Below are 16,586 nucleotides of genomic sequence, written 5' to 3'. Positions count from 1 at the left end.
TGTTTATAATACCAAATACTTCACTTAAGAGGAAGCTATTTTAGCATTATCTTAGTAATAGATTAAACATGTCATAAAACTGAGAGTCTGTTGTCATATCTAGTATTTCATCACTGTTTTCACTAAAATTACATGTTTTAGTGGAATTGCAAATTGGGACCTTGTGGAATTGCAGTATTTGCCTTACGTTAATAATCAGTTTACTCTCTGAGATTACAAATTTTCTAATCAAGCATGAATAAAGTTATTTTGACAAAGTGGAAAATCTTCATAAATAAATAGATGAAGAGCTGTTAGATTTTCTTACCATAATTATTTAGAGTGGCATCAAAATTAAATTCAGATTGCATTTATCTGAATTATAGAACTTAAATATTTCTTTGACATTTTTGTTTTGTAGTTCAGTGAGTAAACGTTGTACTTAACCAATTATAAAACAAATTCACAGAGCAATGATAACGTTTGCATTGCAGGTTAGCCTCCTGGCACAATGCAAAATGTTTTCTTCACAGCTAGAGCTCTGGAGTTTTGGAATCTCTTTTAATCTTCTCAGTCCTACTTGACTTTAATGTAAGTTATTTTAAAACATGCAAAGTTCCAATCTGATTTCCTCTTTAAGTTGGAGTTCTGTATGTTCCTTCACTCTGACATTTAATAGTCCAAAAATGCTTAACGTATAACAGTTTTTTCCCCTGGATGTTTCTACCTTGAAGTACATATCCAGTAAAATAGGATACAGCTTAAAAATATTTCCTTTTCCCACTTTGGCATTTAAAAATGGAATGAAAACGTTGTAATTTAGAATGCTAAAGACAGATTTGTCAAATAGAAAAGTTCTGGGTTTTTTCCCTTGTTAATTTCCACTGTAGAAATTAAAATCTTACTTTTAATGGTATAGCAGAAATGGTTTAGATTTTAAGAGGCTCATTTAGAATTTTCAGACTTTCTTTCAAGTACTCTATTACTAATACTTCTTTTGATGTCTTTTAGCAAAAGGTATAGACTCATGAGAGAATAAGAATTTATTTCTCATAGTTAAAAACTAAGGTATAAATTATCTAAATATAGTTGAAAGTTATTTCTTTGAGTGATTTTGAATTAAAATTGAGCTTTTATGGATACACTTGAAAAATTGTGATGGATTTTTTCTAGCGATTTGTTGGCAAAATAGGTTGTGGCATTCGACTTCTCAGCATTGCTCTGCCTGTTTAAGGACCTTTTTTTTGTTTGTTAAATGCACTTGAATTTTATGTAATCTGGCTAGGGATTCCCTTTTAGCATTTTATTAATGTCACAATGAAGAAGCTAGAGATTTTGTAAATAATTCCTAAAATTATTTTGGAAACCCAAGATTGAGTGCAGGAGTGCATCTGCATTAATGAGGAGCTCACTACTGACTTTTGTCCCAAAACAGGGGATTAGGTTCTGTGTACTCTATTCTTCTCTGACCCATGTTTCTGTGAAAGGTTTTAGTGCGATATGAGGAACAGACTTGCAATTGATTTCTGCAAACAGCTTAATTTCTTGCCTTCTGGCCTTATTTCCTGTGATTTTGTTCAGGTTTAACATTTAATATAGAGGTTAATTTGTAATATACTGGTTACCATAATGTGTCCTCAAGGCCAAAGTTAGTAGGATTGAAGAAGTAAATTCAAGTCGTAACACTGTATTACTGAAGTTGAAAGGTTTCGTTGTCTGCAGCATAGATTTTCAATTTAGGGGAGAGAATATCCCAACTCTTGCTGCAATCTGAGTTAGTGTAGGCCCTGGAACTTTTCTGGCTGCTTGGTGGCAACTTTGGGCATCTGGAGAAACTGTTTTTTAGCTGCCCAGAACTCCACTCCTGTGGCTGCGCTTAGATACCCAAAGCGCTGGCAGGCATCTGTGGGTTAGGCACTCTGAGACCAGGGCCTTTCCTCTCCACCCACCTCCTCTTTTGGTTATATCTGTGCCTTTGTCAGTCCGGTTTTGAGGATTAACCAAGAGAATCATGGTTAACTTGGCAAACAAATTCCATAAACCTCATTCATTTTGCATAACAACTACAGTAGTTAAGGTTTTAAAGCCCAGATATCTACTTTCCCTAGAACTAATACCTGTTTTGAAATGTGATGATGTGTTTCAAGAACCACTAATTAGCACTTTCCCTTGAAAATTCACATGGACTTATTCTAAGAACTTTTGCCTTCACACTCAAGTGTAGATTCTTTAAATTATTAATTCCATAAATCATGTCTGTTCGTACATAACTGCTTGATTTTATCCTTAAATAATCCACAGCTTATTTTTAAACACTAGGGTTAGAGATCTTACTCCTCTAAAGTTAGAGAGATGTGAATAGATGGATAGGGCATGATACAGCAGTGGGTTACAATACAGATTTTGAATTCTTGCACTGTGTGTTGGACCTGCAGCAGTGCCCAGGGGCAGCAGTCAGAACCAGAGCACAAAGCCTATGGAAGGATGGCCAGAGCCTCTCTTCTGAACTGCTCTCCATCTCGTGTCAGGCAAAGCTCATCAAGTCATTTCAATTCACAGAAGGCGTGAAGGAAGAGAGGAATAAAGAATGCAGCTGACCATGTACTTCAGCTAGGCACTCAGATGGGTTTCCTGAAGCACATAATTTCTCATTTACTTTATTTTTAGTATTTTATCTTTTTTTGCCCCTAACCAAGCAGTTGTTATTTGAATGATTTGTTATTTGAATATTCTAGCTGAAGTCTGTCCTTTGGGAAAGGGGAAAGTAGCCTGCTGTACAAATTAGCTGGGGTCAGGCATTTCAGGGGTGAAGGGGACAGCATACAATATCAGTAACATTTAGAAAACTTCTTTTCACATTGATTGCTGGCAAAAATATATGCAGCACAAAGGAAATAACCAGCAGCTGTTTTGGTCTTCTTCAGATATTCTAAGTAGCATTAGACAACTTGTTGACACCATATATCATTTTTAAGTTAATGTAGGTGGTATTGCATTTTTTATTTAGTTAAAGGAACAATGTGATGCCTAGGACATTTACTTAAATTTGAGTGGTTTTATAACCTCAATATTTGCTCAGTGATCTCAGCTAAATAAGGTAACAGGTCCCTGTGTGGGCTGTCAGCCCTCTGCACAGCAGTGTGGTACTGAGTATGGCTCTCAAGGAGCTGCCACAGCCCACTGCTGAGCAGGAGATGGGAACTGTGGCTCTCTGCTAAGCCCACACTACAAACCAGAGAGGACACTGAGATGTTTTTCACTTCTTTGTTGCCAGAAGGATGACTCTAAAATCAAGATGTAAATATTTAGTCATGGTCTGGCTCATGGTCTGCTCAAGGCAATATCATAATGGGCTTGTCAAAAGCATTCTTCTAATTGTTTTAATTGCCCTAAACAAAAATACAAACTAATTTTTTCTGCTTGCACTGTTACTATAGTATATATTTTATTTTTTTCCTGATGATGCTGAGAAGTCATAGAGAAGCAGGAGTGCTGACAAGCAGGCAGAGCTTTGGGTATTCCTACCATCGAAGTCTCTGTATCTGAGAGGCATTGCTGAAAGATAGTGGCCTTTCATGTATTTCTGTATTAAATTTAAAACACCAGACAGTTTATAAAGGTGCTCGGAGACAAAAAAAGGACTTTTATTACTCTATAAATAGTGTATGCCTCATACTGCTCTGTGTGGTTGTTTTACATACAACATTGCATAATGGCTAAAAATATAATGATGGGATAAAAAGTGGGGCAAATGTTTCTTCTGTGTTTCACTGGGTATGTGTTCTAGTAATTAATAAATGACAGTGAAAAATAACTACCCCCAATTTTTATATTTTATAACTGTTTTTTCAGAAAGTTCATCAAGTTTTGTCTTTGCTGTCATAAATCACATTTTAGTTCATCTTGTAAACAGAGATAAAATTGCCTTCCCAACATATTCCATGTTTTCCTGTGTAATTAACACCTCGTTCACAGTTGTGTCTGCCAGTCAAAGCCCTGTCTTCTTCATCCTGACACTTCCTTGATACTTTGTTTAGACTGCTATGATTTTAAGTGTCATCCCCAGGATACTTTAAATAAGTTCAAACAGGAAAAGGAAGGTGCTTCAAGAAGTCAACACTGTAGATCTTTATAACTCAGAGGGACTATTTTAAAAGTATGGAGCAATTTATCTTTGTTTATTGCATTATTACCTCTCAATCTGTTTTTCATACTTTCTAAGGGAAGTTTACTGGTTTGTTGTTTTAAAAAAATCAGGAATTATTAGTTTCCATCTGTATTTCCGGACTAGAGATCAGTCCAAAAGTACAGATGTAGAGAACTGCAGTGCCCTTTCCTTGTGCATGTGTGCCTTTCCTGCTGCTGTGCCCTGTCAGGCCAGGCAAGATCCTCATCTGCTCAGTGAACTGCATCAATGAGCTGACCAAAGTCAAAACCTACCCCACCTTAGGCTGGCTGAGTTCCCAGCTCTAGCTGGTCCCAAGGCTGCAGGGACAGTATTACGAGCACAGCAGAGGATGTCTGGGAGCAGGTAGTTAGGGCCAATAGAGTCTTGAGCCCAGCCTGGGCACCTAGCACTGTATTTTGGTTCTAAAAATTTGCCCTTAGCTGCCCTAGTTAGAGCCCTGCATGTGCAAGTACTGGTGGGATTAAACAGCTCAGCACATAACATATGTCTCAGCTAGTTAAGACCCAGGAATTTGGCACTCCAAATATGCTGAGGTGGTTTTGTTTCACGCTGCCCTTAAAACACACTGACTGACTGAGGATATTCATAAAGCTGTGGTGGCAGTGTACATGTTGTATGGCACAACCCAATGGCTGAAACACAGCCACACAACCTTTGTTCTGTTTCTTCTTCAGCTTGAAGTGCTTCGAATACCTACCCCTCTCAGGAGAGTCCCTGGCTTCCAGACAAGAGGTTACCCTGAAGAGCTGCAGGGTGTGAGGGAGAGGGATTTTCCACCCTTACTGACAGCATCTTCCCCTCAGCATAGATGAAGATTTATGAAATGTAGAGCATGAGAGTGCTTTCCTACAGATCGGGGCTCTCACCTGGAAATAGCGAAACTGGATTTCACTTTCTGTTCCTGAGAATACTTCTACAGTATTCTGCAGTAATGTGAGACTCACAGTATATGTGAGACTGTTACTTAATAAAATACGGAAGTAGGGACCATAGCCTACAGAAATATCCCTATGTGCTAATTGCGAGCTGTCAGCAAGAATTTTGATTTTTTCGCATTTTAAGCCAAGTTTTCACCAGGACATCTCCCTAGTGCTTGACATTAATTTACATTTGCCATGGGAAAGTTTACTCTTAATGGATATAATACATTTTTTCTTTGCCATTTGCACCTACATATTAGTTGTTCTCAGCTGTTGTTTCTAAAAAATGTGCATCAGATTTCAGCTTGGCAATCAAGATGTTAATTCCCGTAAATTACTTCCATTTTTGTGTTGATCTTCCTAAAAAAAAAAGCATATGTGAAAACAGTTGTTCAAGCAAATTGTACTAAAAAATTGTAATAGTTACATATGCATGGTTTTTTTAGAAACTGAGTGGAAAGCCTCCCTTAAGTAGACTTTTATGGACTTTAAGTTTTAATGCAAATGATTTTGTGTGTGCATTATATATACACATGGTAGTAATTGCACAAAGAAGGTGAATTGTTTTTGCAAATAAATTTCTGGCTTTTGCGCTCTTTATCACATCCCAGAGAAGGGTATGGGTGTTTGTTAATTGGGTTATACTGCACATATGTACTGACAGTGCATGTCAGACTTCTGCAGCACAGTTTAACATCCCAAGCTCCAGTGTATTCATACAAACATAATTTCTTTACACCTCATCAAGATACTTTGTTAACAACCATATCAATGTGCACTCATATTTGAGACAAAGCTTCAAAACGTGAAAATAAATGTTACGGGGATGCAAATAGAGTTTGTCATAACTATTAAGAGCAATCCTAGAATGACTCATATTAGATAGTGTTGCAGTGACTGATACAGAGTATTCATTTGGGATGGGTTTTGATTTTTTTTTTGCTAATACATAAGGCAATAAATCTTAACATTCTTATTCCAAATCAGTCCCCAACCACAGCATTTATAAATGTCTGTTGTAATTTTTTGTTTCCAGGGGAGACGAGGCAAACCAGGCCTTCCAGGAAAACCGGGGCCACCAGGACCTCCTGTGAGTAACTAACGAGAGGAATGGGAAATTTTCACTCTGTCCTTGCACTTTGTTAACTCTTGAATAGCAGATTACTGGATCATAATTATAGTTGAAAATGATTGATCTGTGTGTACTCTGCTGTATCAAACAGCTACTACAGGTAGCCTTTTGTTACAGCAAAAATAAAAGAACTGGGTCCACAAGTATAAGGGACTACACAGGAGGGAAAGAACAAGATGGAAACATCAGCAGAGGAAGCAGAAATTGGCATTTCAAAGAAAGATTGGCCATGTATGCTTACTGTGAATACTGTGCATTCATTCCCTTTGCAAAATGTGTGATGCTCTGTAGAAGAAGGGATAATTTCTGTCTCAGAGGGGTAATTTGAAAGATGAAGGACTGAGTAAAGCATGTGCCAAGTGTCTGAATGATGGGGAGGATTATACCCAGCACTGGAATGAGCACTCAGCTGTAGTTCAAATGAGTTGACTGAAGAATTAAAAAGATTAAGAAATACATTACTTTATGAAAGGATTTGTAACATGAAGAACTAAAGGGTTTAGCTCAGATCTAAGAGTTTTGGGATTTTTTCTTCTCTTTTTTTTTAAATATAAAGGATTTAAAATTCAAGTCAGGCATGGATGTTTATTGGTCTTCAATGAATGCAGCCTTCTTTTGATAGAGGAAGACTTGGTCATGTTTGTAAAATTCTCTGTATATTGTATTGTAAAAATGCTGTCATGCACAAATACAAAACAGCTATTTGTGGATTAAGTAAACTTCTGATGCTTTACATTCTTAATATAAAACAAAATATTCATAATCCCTTCTTTTTCTTACCTGGATAAAGGCTAGTGGTTTATGCATCTGAACATTTGATTCAGATGCTTCAACCTTGTCTTATATGTAGAGAAGAGAATAATGCCCGGCTGCACGGGATACAATGACTAAAAAGAAACAGATGTCATCTACCCTCATCCAAAACAAAAACTGCATCGATTTCATCAATAATTTTTTCTTGCAAAATGTGTTCAGAAAGAGGAATTTATGATGGAATTCATTTATCCTGCCTAAAACCAAACAGTCAAAAATCCCTCCCTTTCACTCTTCTCCCTTGCATACAGTCAACATTGAAGTCTTGCTTGTTTGGGTCTTTTGCACAGTTCTACTGCTGAAATGGTATTGCAGACTGCAGGAGGCCAAACAGAGGAAAGGAGTGATGCAGAATCTTTCTTAATACAAGTGCCAAATATAACCTTTAAAGGATAAAAAGCAAACCATAGCAGAGGTCAATGTTAGACCTAATTTACTTAGCTTTTTGTGAGCCAGTAAAAAGCTGTTTCTCTGTTACAGATTTCTGCCATCCTAGATTTGCTGGCAGGTCAGGCTTGTGAAGATGTATGATCCTTGACAGATATACCAGAAATCTTGAGTGGAAGCTAAATTGCGCTTCTATTACTGAGACATATCTCAGATTTTCTTACAGCAAGTGGAAATCTCTGCCAGCATGGCAACGTCACTACAAGGAACTCTGTATTGGGTACTGTAGCCTAGCACTACATAAAGAAAAGCATTCCTCAAGCAGCCATGGCCTAAATATTGGTTAAAAGTATTTGTTTCTGGTATAGCTATCTTGATGCACTCCTCGCTTTGGATACAGCTATACCACCATCTTGTGTTCCTCTTCCAAGGCTGAGAGCAAAACACATAGAAAGGGCATATTCCAAAAGCAGTGATGCCTGCTAACGTACACTGGCAGTATCCCCATATTTCAAGTGTCACAGCTTGTACGCACCAAAAAAACTTCAACGTGATCCATCGTTCTCCCTCTCTTTTTCAAGGCTCAAACCATATTTAGTTTTGCTGTGCTTCCAGTTACCCTTCTCTCCTAATAGTAAGCAGCTTCTTCATGCACATGGATGCATTGCTAGCCTTTACTTTGGCCTTTCCAAAGTGCAACAGAACAGTCACACCTGCAGGGTGGTTGCTGTCATAAGTTTGGCACACACAGGGTATTGACTGAGTATGTAAAATTTAGACTCCAATATAAATAATCTTTGTTTTTGCTTGATGTTTCAAAAGAATATGAAATTCGTTTTTGAGAAAAAGGAGATTCAGTCATTAATTGTTAGGGTAGCTACAGTATACAGTGTGTGTTTGAAATTAATACATTTACTTTATCAGTTTATGCCATGATGTTAAGTATTCAACTTAGATATTAGAACAGTTAAATTCTCAGTAGTGACAAAAAAAAAGTAAACACAAAAACCGTGAGAAGGAAAGTTCTGCTTCTCTGAGGAAGAAGTTGGTGGACATGATACAATACTCAGGGTATTTATTATAAAGGACAGTCCTAATAACAGTGTGTGCAGATAGAGATTTGTGGGGAAAAGACTGGGGGTAAAATTAAAGAAAACTGGAAAGTTACAAAAATTGCAGTCAGCACACATGCTGTGCTTTCATGTGACAGGAGTGTAAAAGCACCTGCTAGCAGTCAAAAATCTACCTGTCGTATGGCAGCATTTAAGACTTTTCTAACCTACTCTCAATATCTCATAATTTTTCTTTTTCTTCCCTAACCTAATTTCTGGGGATTTTTTTTCAGTAAAATTAATGCTTGGAGTGAGTTTCTAGTCCCTTAACACCATCTGCACAGCTTTGGTTAAAAACCTATATCACTGTCAGAAACAGGTTGATTGGCATCTGGTAATGAAGCTACTCAGTTAAAGTGGGGCTTTCCATGAAATATCTTCCAGATATCCTTTCTTTTGTGTCATTTTTTCCTTATCCTTTCTTTTATGTTATTTTTTTCCCTTTGGAGCACATCCTGTGCTCACACAAAAGGCAAGGAGTCAATGAGGATTTTTATTGATCAGCTATAAAAAATATTTTGTAAACCTATGGAATATGTTCCCCCTTTGAGTATTTGTTTAAAGTCTATTACATATTATAGACTTTTGAAGTGTTCTTTGATTCCCTTCTGGTTCAAAATTCGTGGTATGCATCCTTGCTGTCTGATGCTGTTTTTGAGTACTGTTCTGTTATTTCAGTACAGGAGTGCCGGGATGTGTTTTCACACCTGTCTCAATCCAGTGCGTAGCAATTTGTGCAGAAGACAAGAATCCAAGTAGAGCAGCAGCTCCCTCTAGTGCATTTTGACCCTTTCTCCACTTTTAAGGTGCCTGGATAGCAGTGGAAAGCTTCTGTTAAACTCACCATTCACTTTGCTCTCACAAGCAGTCTGAAAACTGTGATTGTAAAATTAATATCTCTGTACCCTTCAAATGTATTTTATATATTTGCCTACTTCCATTTTCCTCTAAAGTCTTCTGAAAGAGAGACTGTCATATGCTGTTACCCTGCTTGGCGTGGCTCTTCACTGAAACTGAAATGCTGATTTTATGAAACAAAAAGAATTGCTATGATAATAGGATGCTATGAGGTTGTAAGAAAAGGATTTTGATCAGACTGCAGAACAGAGCTGATTTCTTTCTTCTGCCATAGCTGTTAACAAAAGTCTATATGATTCAGCAACACAGAAGGGGTCCCCAGCAGACCACAGCTTGTTTTGCATTATGTATAACACATTGACTTTCTAGATACTACACCATTTTAAAAGCAAATCACAGAATCACAGAATTAGTAGGATTGGAAGGGATCTCTGTAGATCATCTGATACAACCTCCTTGCTCAAGCAGGGTCATCTGAAAGCACAGGAATGTGTCCAGATGATTCTTGAATCATCTTCCAGCATCATTCTTGCAGCAAGAAAGGCTCCCCCACCTTCCTGAGCAGTCTGTTTCACCATGCTGTCACCCACACCATAATATGTGAAATGTACCTGGCCTTTGTATCCTTGGCCTAAGGATGTACAGGCCCAAGTTTGCACTCTTTACTTAGGCAAAGTACTTTTCTGGTCTTGGGTTGTTGAATTACTATCTCACTCACTTTGTGTAGTGTTCTGTTAAGAGGAGAAAATTTATTTTTCTGTTTGTTCTGCCTGGAAAATAGCTGCCTGATGTCTGTCACTGTTGAGGTTGGGGGTTTATTTATTTATTTACTTTTACCTTAATGTGATTCAGCAGGTATATCTATTTATATAGATGGGTTAGAAGACAGAAGAAAGGAATTTTACTAATTTCTCCATTGAGGGTAAACTTTATCTTTCCTGTCCTAATTTTCTCTGTCTCTACTGGAACTGTTATGACTGGAGGAATTCCATTCCTCAATATCTCCTATTTTAGTGATTTAGTTTGTTTTTAAAATCAAAAGGGTGCTAAGCTAGAGCTGTGCTGCAGACTTGCACCAGTATAACAGCATTCTTTGAGGTGGCTCTGACTTTTCCCCAGCTGCTGTTTGGCAGAAGTGAAATGTTATCAGCATTGGTTTGTAAAGGTAAAGAAACATGAGGACTGCTTGTTCTGGACAAACACAATCTTGTCCAACCTACCTGTGGCAGAGGTGGGAAAGAAACTTAGGGTGTGCTAAATCACAGGCTAGTAAACTGTAATCACAATTATTCATTCTCTTAAACTGATACGGCAAAACCAAGCTATTGTTTTCAACCAATAGATGTAATTTTTGCATTTCACAATTGCTATAGCCCTTGAAGCTCTCACTCAGTTTATCATGTACCTTTGCAAGAGGCTGAACTTCATCTTTTATCTTCTCAAGTATTTTTGCTTGGAAGATGAACTTTGTTTTAGTTTTTAAAGTTTTATATTAAAATAGGGTTTTATTTCTGTCTGCATTTCATATGATGCAGTAGAGAAGTTCACTTGAACTTCTTCTTTTAATTACATACACTTTTGGTCTTGTGATTCAATACATATGTCAGTGCCACCAAACTAGTTATCTTAAGTAGCCAGCAGTTCACCTTGGAAATTTCATTTCCTCTGCCTTGGGAAATGCTGTCATTCCTCTACCAATATTTTGAAAGCGAGTGAATGTTATCACTTAATTACAATAAAAAAAAAATTAAAGCAAAGATAAATGAAAATTGTCAGTAGCATTTCTGGCTTTCCTGGACTTTCAGCTGCTTCCTAGAAGAAAATACTTACAGGATAGTGTGGGAATGGCTGGCAAAGATTGGTCATATTGCTCGTTTCTATGCATTAAGTTTTTTTATCCGCATCAAAATGTAATTTGTTTCGTATATTATATTGTGGCAGACATCATGCTTTCACCATTCTTTCCATTTGCACTTTGGAATAGTTATACAATATCACACATCTGCCCTGATGAGTTTCACAATGTTTTGCGTTAAAATAAACAGAAAAACAGTGTCTCATTTTAATGGGCAGGCACCAATGTGAAATACAAGGATGAAGTAACTGCACTGAGTCACTTGCAGGCTGTGTTCTCTGAAATGGCCTATTTTTGAGATTCAACCAGTGCAATTTGCTTGTTACCCATTTTATGCATGGACTGTGAGATTGCATAGACTTTTTCAGCAGTCTCATCTTTGCAGAAATGCAGATGAACTATAAAAGTTAAGGGAGGAAAATATATTGTAAACCCCAGTAATTTCACTGTTTGGAGCTATTTCCCTTTAAGCACCTGTGTTTCTGTTCCTTCCTGTCTGTAGAAATAACATCTGAAACCTGTTTGCAATTTTGGAAAACAATCAGGACACATTTTAAGTTCTTTCCTTATTCATACAACTGTACTCTCTGGGCGCTTCACTCCTCTCAATTACACAACTTGATAGTAAATAAGAAAAAGGAAATCCCGCTCAAGTGAGCTTCAAAGTGGCAGATGTGCAAAATTCTCATTCAAAAGCTAGAAACTGCTGGTACAATAATTCTTCAAATGTTGTTAATTTCATTGCTTCTCCACCTTCAAGCCAATGCTGCTGGTTCTTTTTTTTGTCTGTAGAGACTTCAGAGTTGAGTATGCCACTGTATTAGTGTAGTAAAACTGTGGAAGAGAAGAGACTACGGTTTAGGAAGATAAGTCTTGAATAAAAAGATTTTCTGTTGTACACTTGTTTTACTAGTTTTTATCATAGAAAGAATGACGGAACGATGAAATTACTAAATTTATGTCAATTTTTGGAAAACAGAAATACTGAACTGGTAACACAAAGCCTATGGCACAGTCAAGAATGCAACTCAAATGCCTAAAGTTCTCCTTGACTGTCTCAGTCATGGGACAGTTCTGGGTGTTTTTAAGGTTATGTCTGTTTTTCAAAACTGTGGCATGTACAATGTACTTTTCATCTTGTCAAAAATCATTTATTTTATATACAAATAATATCAGAGATTTTGGGGTTGATGGCAGATATGGCATTAAGTTCTTCCTGGGTTGTGTGGCTGCAGCAGTTTCAGTTGTGGACAAACAGTAAAAGAAACATGGTACATGGTGTCAAATGCAAAGGTAGAATAAGTTCTTATTTTTGACTCCTTGCAGGATTTCAGGATCCTGCAGTAATCCTGGGTCAAGGATTCAACATGGCACGTTTACAGTGTTTGAGACATCTAGGCAGTGTCATCATACTTCAGTCCCAGTTCTGGATTGCCAGCTTTAATGTGGATATCAGAGTAAAAATTCTGCCATTAACTTCAGAAATCAGAGTGGAGTGAGATCTCAGTGAAAACATCTTGACTATATTGATCTTATTTTTAACATAAATTTGAAGTGACAATTCACTTCAAAATAACATGAATGTAAAAATGTATGGCCTTTTATCTCTTCCAATGTAGGGAAAATGAGGTAGTGAGACACCTGAGTTGTTTCATGTGCCTTCCAAATTTTCCTGATATCCACACTAAGACAAAAGCTGCAGAGGGTGAATTGTAATTATAAAAAGCCCCATAAAAGGAGAGTTGCTTTTGTGCCCTGTGTTACATCCAGGTCAATCAGGCTAAGTGACTTACTTGAATATATTGTAATCTTTTTAATATAGTCAAGTGTTTCTTACAGCCATCATGAGTGGTTGTTGTTCATATTGCATTATGTAAAAGCTCCAACTCAAAGGGAGTAAATGTGCTAGTTTGTAAATTTAATTGAGTCTTAGTACATAAGTTCTTGACTTCTGTGTTCCGCTCCATCTACCAAACTTAAAAATCTCATTGAGGGCATGTTTTTTGGCAGAATATGTCTAAAATTGAGGGATTTAATGTCCAAAAATGTTTTTTCCCGAGCACATTTTTAAGTCTCTGTCCTAAATATTCATTTGAGCAGGAAGTTCCTTTTTCACTGTGGAATTTCTTGATGAAAGTTATGTGTTTAAGTACAAACTTGCAATGCTAATAAAACTAGGAAGTTAATATTCTGGAGAATTCTGGCATTCCTCAATTTCACTTACAGTACTCTCAAATGAAAAATCTATCTGTTTGCTCACATTAGGAACTGCTTCTACATCAGAATTTGTGCTTTGAGTTAGTTGAAGGAGTTTTGAAATGCTGCAGAACAAGAATGTTGTTCATACCAGAAGGGACTTGTTTTAAAATTTTTATGGATTTAAATTCTGTCTTCTCTGACAGACCAATTCACTTGAAAATAAGTTGCTGTTTTTCAAAACTCAGAGATTTAAAAACTAACATTCTTCTTCCTCTGTGCAAGAAAAAAGGAAATAATGAAGATACAGAAAATAATTTACTGTGCACTCAAAAATCAAAACTCTTTTACATCCCCACTGCTCTTTAAATACAGATATGCAAACATAAAATTAGTTAAATTAAAATGATGCATATTTTTCCATATAGGGTCCTTCTGGACTAAAAGGAATTCTGGATTCATTGAACAAGCATTATAATGAGGTATGGAGATTTGATTTAATGTCTGTGTGGGTTTATGACTTAGTATGTAAGGTAGAAATTACTACAGTTTTGATCCTTGTGAACCACTTTCTAAATGAATTCAAAAGGTAATTTCTTCCCTACCCCCTTTCTGCATCCCTTTACAGTCTCAGTCCACACTCCTGTCACATACCTGCTATCTTGCTGCCATGTGTCTTGCCTTCCATCCAACTTCTACTCACTTGTTTTTGACTGGTATAACTCAAAAAGGAGATGTTATTGTGAAGCACCAGCTCCCCATTTCTAAACCTAATTGCTCTAAACTGTACTTCATATTTCTTTCTTGACCAACTCTGCCATGAAGAATCATGATTAAAATAGAAATCTAGAGTAAAATAGAATCTAAGAGTAAAATAGAAAGACAAGGAGGCATAATTTTGAAAATATCTGATAGCAGTCCATGAGAATTGTCCTTATGTTTGTATTATGGACTAATAAAAATATTGTGTTAATTGTAAAACCACCTGCAGCTAAAAGAACTTAATAGAAAAAAGATGTTAAAATTGCATCGGATGATGTTCAGCATGACAGAGCTTTTACATTCTTACTGCAGATATTTCAAACCATTTAGGCTTTGGTAGTGTCTGCCATTATAAAAGAATACAGCAGCTTGCTTAATTGATTTGGGAGTATGTAATCTATCTGATCAGAAAACTATTTCATTCAAAAATTCATGATGCGCTGTTACAGCATTATTTGCCCAGTACAATGGTTAATGTGTGTATCATGAATTAAGTCGTTCAGATCAAGCCTGGAGGACGTTAATTTCTTTTAATATTAGAATGCATAACTTAAAGAGCACATGTATTCGGGGTATTTTTCTTGTATAACATTCCCAGATGAGTGCTAAAATCTTTCCTTGAATAGGGATTCTGGAGTTAAATTCATGTCAAACATACCTTTCCAACTGCTTTTATCACTGAAATGATTCCTCTGTTAATTCTGACATTGAATCCATTCCAAATCAGTATATCACCTTAGAAGCATGTATTAGGAATTAAGCCTAGAGCATTTTTATGCCTAGAGACTTAGTTTCTGTATTTGGTCTTGTGCTTCATATGAATGTGTTATAGTTTTATATATTTTGGTTTTCACAATTGGTTTCCTTACCAGTTTCTTTTTCCTGCCAAAGAGCTTTCACTGATACCAGCACTTTTTCCTCTATGGATACCATATTTATTGTAACTCATTCCCCATTCTGCCTTATGAATCTCTTTTATCTTGATAGTCCCGTTAAGGTTAATTCTGCCAGAGGAAATACAGTGGTGATCTTCAGGAAATGACACACATCTGTCTCCAAAAATCACGTATCTTATAATTATAAGACTCTAAGTATTCTTAAGGTGGCTTATATTTCCTAATTAACAATATTCTGGAAAAAATGTAGACCAACTGCTATGTGCCTATAAATTAATCATCTTTTAAATCCTGTACAGCTTACCAACTTTATTCTTCCTTCAGCTGTCTGGTTTGAAGATTTTAATGACTCTGTCATGAGCAATTAACTGTTCAACAAGGAAATGCTGTTTGATTCCGGATGAAAGAGGAGTTGGCTTTCTGATTCAAGTAGAAGGTTCTAAATATGCAAAATTTCTTTAACTAAATACTCAGAGCCTCCTAGAGTCAACTTAAGTCTCCAACTGCTACAACAAACACCTTAGTTCCTATACATTTTATTAAGGGAATGGGATATTCCCATCAAGGACAAGACAAAGAGGTCTTCAAAGAAAAGGACAGCTTCTCTGCTTTGCCATTGATTCACTTAGGCAGGTGTATGCACCAGTAACTTGTCTTTTTCCCATACTGTTACATAGTATGACAAAAGCTGATTCTGTCCACGGCACTTTGGAGACATCAAGCAGTCTTTCACATTCCAGTATTGAATTTGCAGCATGTCTCAGTTATTTGCATTGGTAAAATGATATTTGAGTGATATTCTGAGGGTTTTGAGGTTCCTTACAGCACAGGGAGTGGGGGTGTCATTTTCCATCATTTTATCCCTGTTCTCAAGGATGTCATAAGGTCTTCTTTCGGTTTGCTGTTTGAAGTGTTTACATATTGGCCACATTGTAGTTGTTATAGGTATTTTAGCGCCTTCTTTTTTTCTGAGGATATTAGTATCACTTCTTTGTGTTGGTATTTCTAGGAACCATGGGAAACCGATACCAGGAAATGTGGTGGCTCTTAAGACCCATCATAATTAAGAATATTTTTTCTGTTTCTCTAATTTCTCTGTTTCTTAGCATATCATTTGCAATTTTTCTGATTCGTGTATGGTAATTTCTGATTGCTGTAATAAGTACTGATAGCTGCACAACATATTTAAATAATTTATTGCAACCAGGATTTTTCTGGGTCAGCATCAATCACTTTATCAGGGTGATTTTTAAGGAGGCTGGAGTGCAAGCCTTTAAAAGTGTAATTTACTTGATCCATGTATACAGTGAAAGAGAACACTATAAATACAATTGCTGATTGCAGCAGCAAATTGTGCTGAACAGCAAACCAAGATCAGCAGTCTTTCTTTAATGAAGGTGAGAGGAACCTGCCCAGGATAAGTAGTAGCATTGATCCTTAATGGGGTGGGAGACAGTGCTGCAGCATTGCCTCCCTCATTCTTTGTG

The 16,586-nt window shown here is 36.7% G+C and overlaps 1 protein-coding gene across 7 annotated transcripts in view; it reads left to right on the top strand.

Moving 5' to 3' along the window:
• The window catches only part of COL19A1 (collagen type XIX alpha 1 chain), a 187,483-nt gene that overhangs the window by 116,798 nt on the left and 54,099 nt on the right, over positions 1-16,586 (top strand). For all 7 annotated transcript variants that reach the window (XM_019288280.3, XM_019288287.3, XM_010405625.4 and 4 more), the window contains 2 exons: positions 6,125-6,178; positions 13,870-13,923. In XM_019288280.3, the coding sequence (XP_019143825.1) occupies positions 6,125-6,178; positions 13,870-13,923 (108 nt within the window). The remainder of the gene's footprint in view (positions 1-6,124; positions 6,179-13,869; positions 13,924-16,586) is intronic.

This window comes from Corvus cornix, chromosome 3 (genome assembly GCF_000738735.6).
Source record: "Corvus cornix cornix isolate S_Up_H32 chromosome 3, ASM73873v5, whole genome shotgun sequence".
Taxonomy (NCBI): domain Eukaryota; kingdom Metazoa; phylum Chordata; class Aves; order Passeriformes; family Corvidae; genus Corvus; species Corvus cornix.
This window is presented reverse-complemented; position numbering and strand designations above follow the sequence as displayed.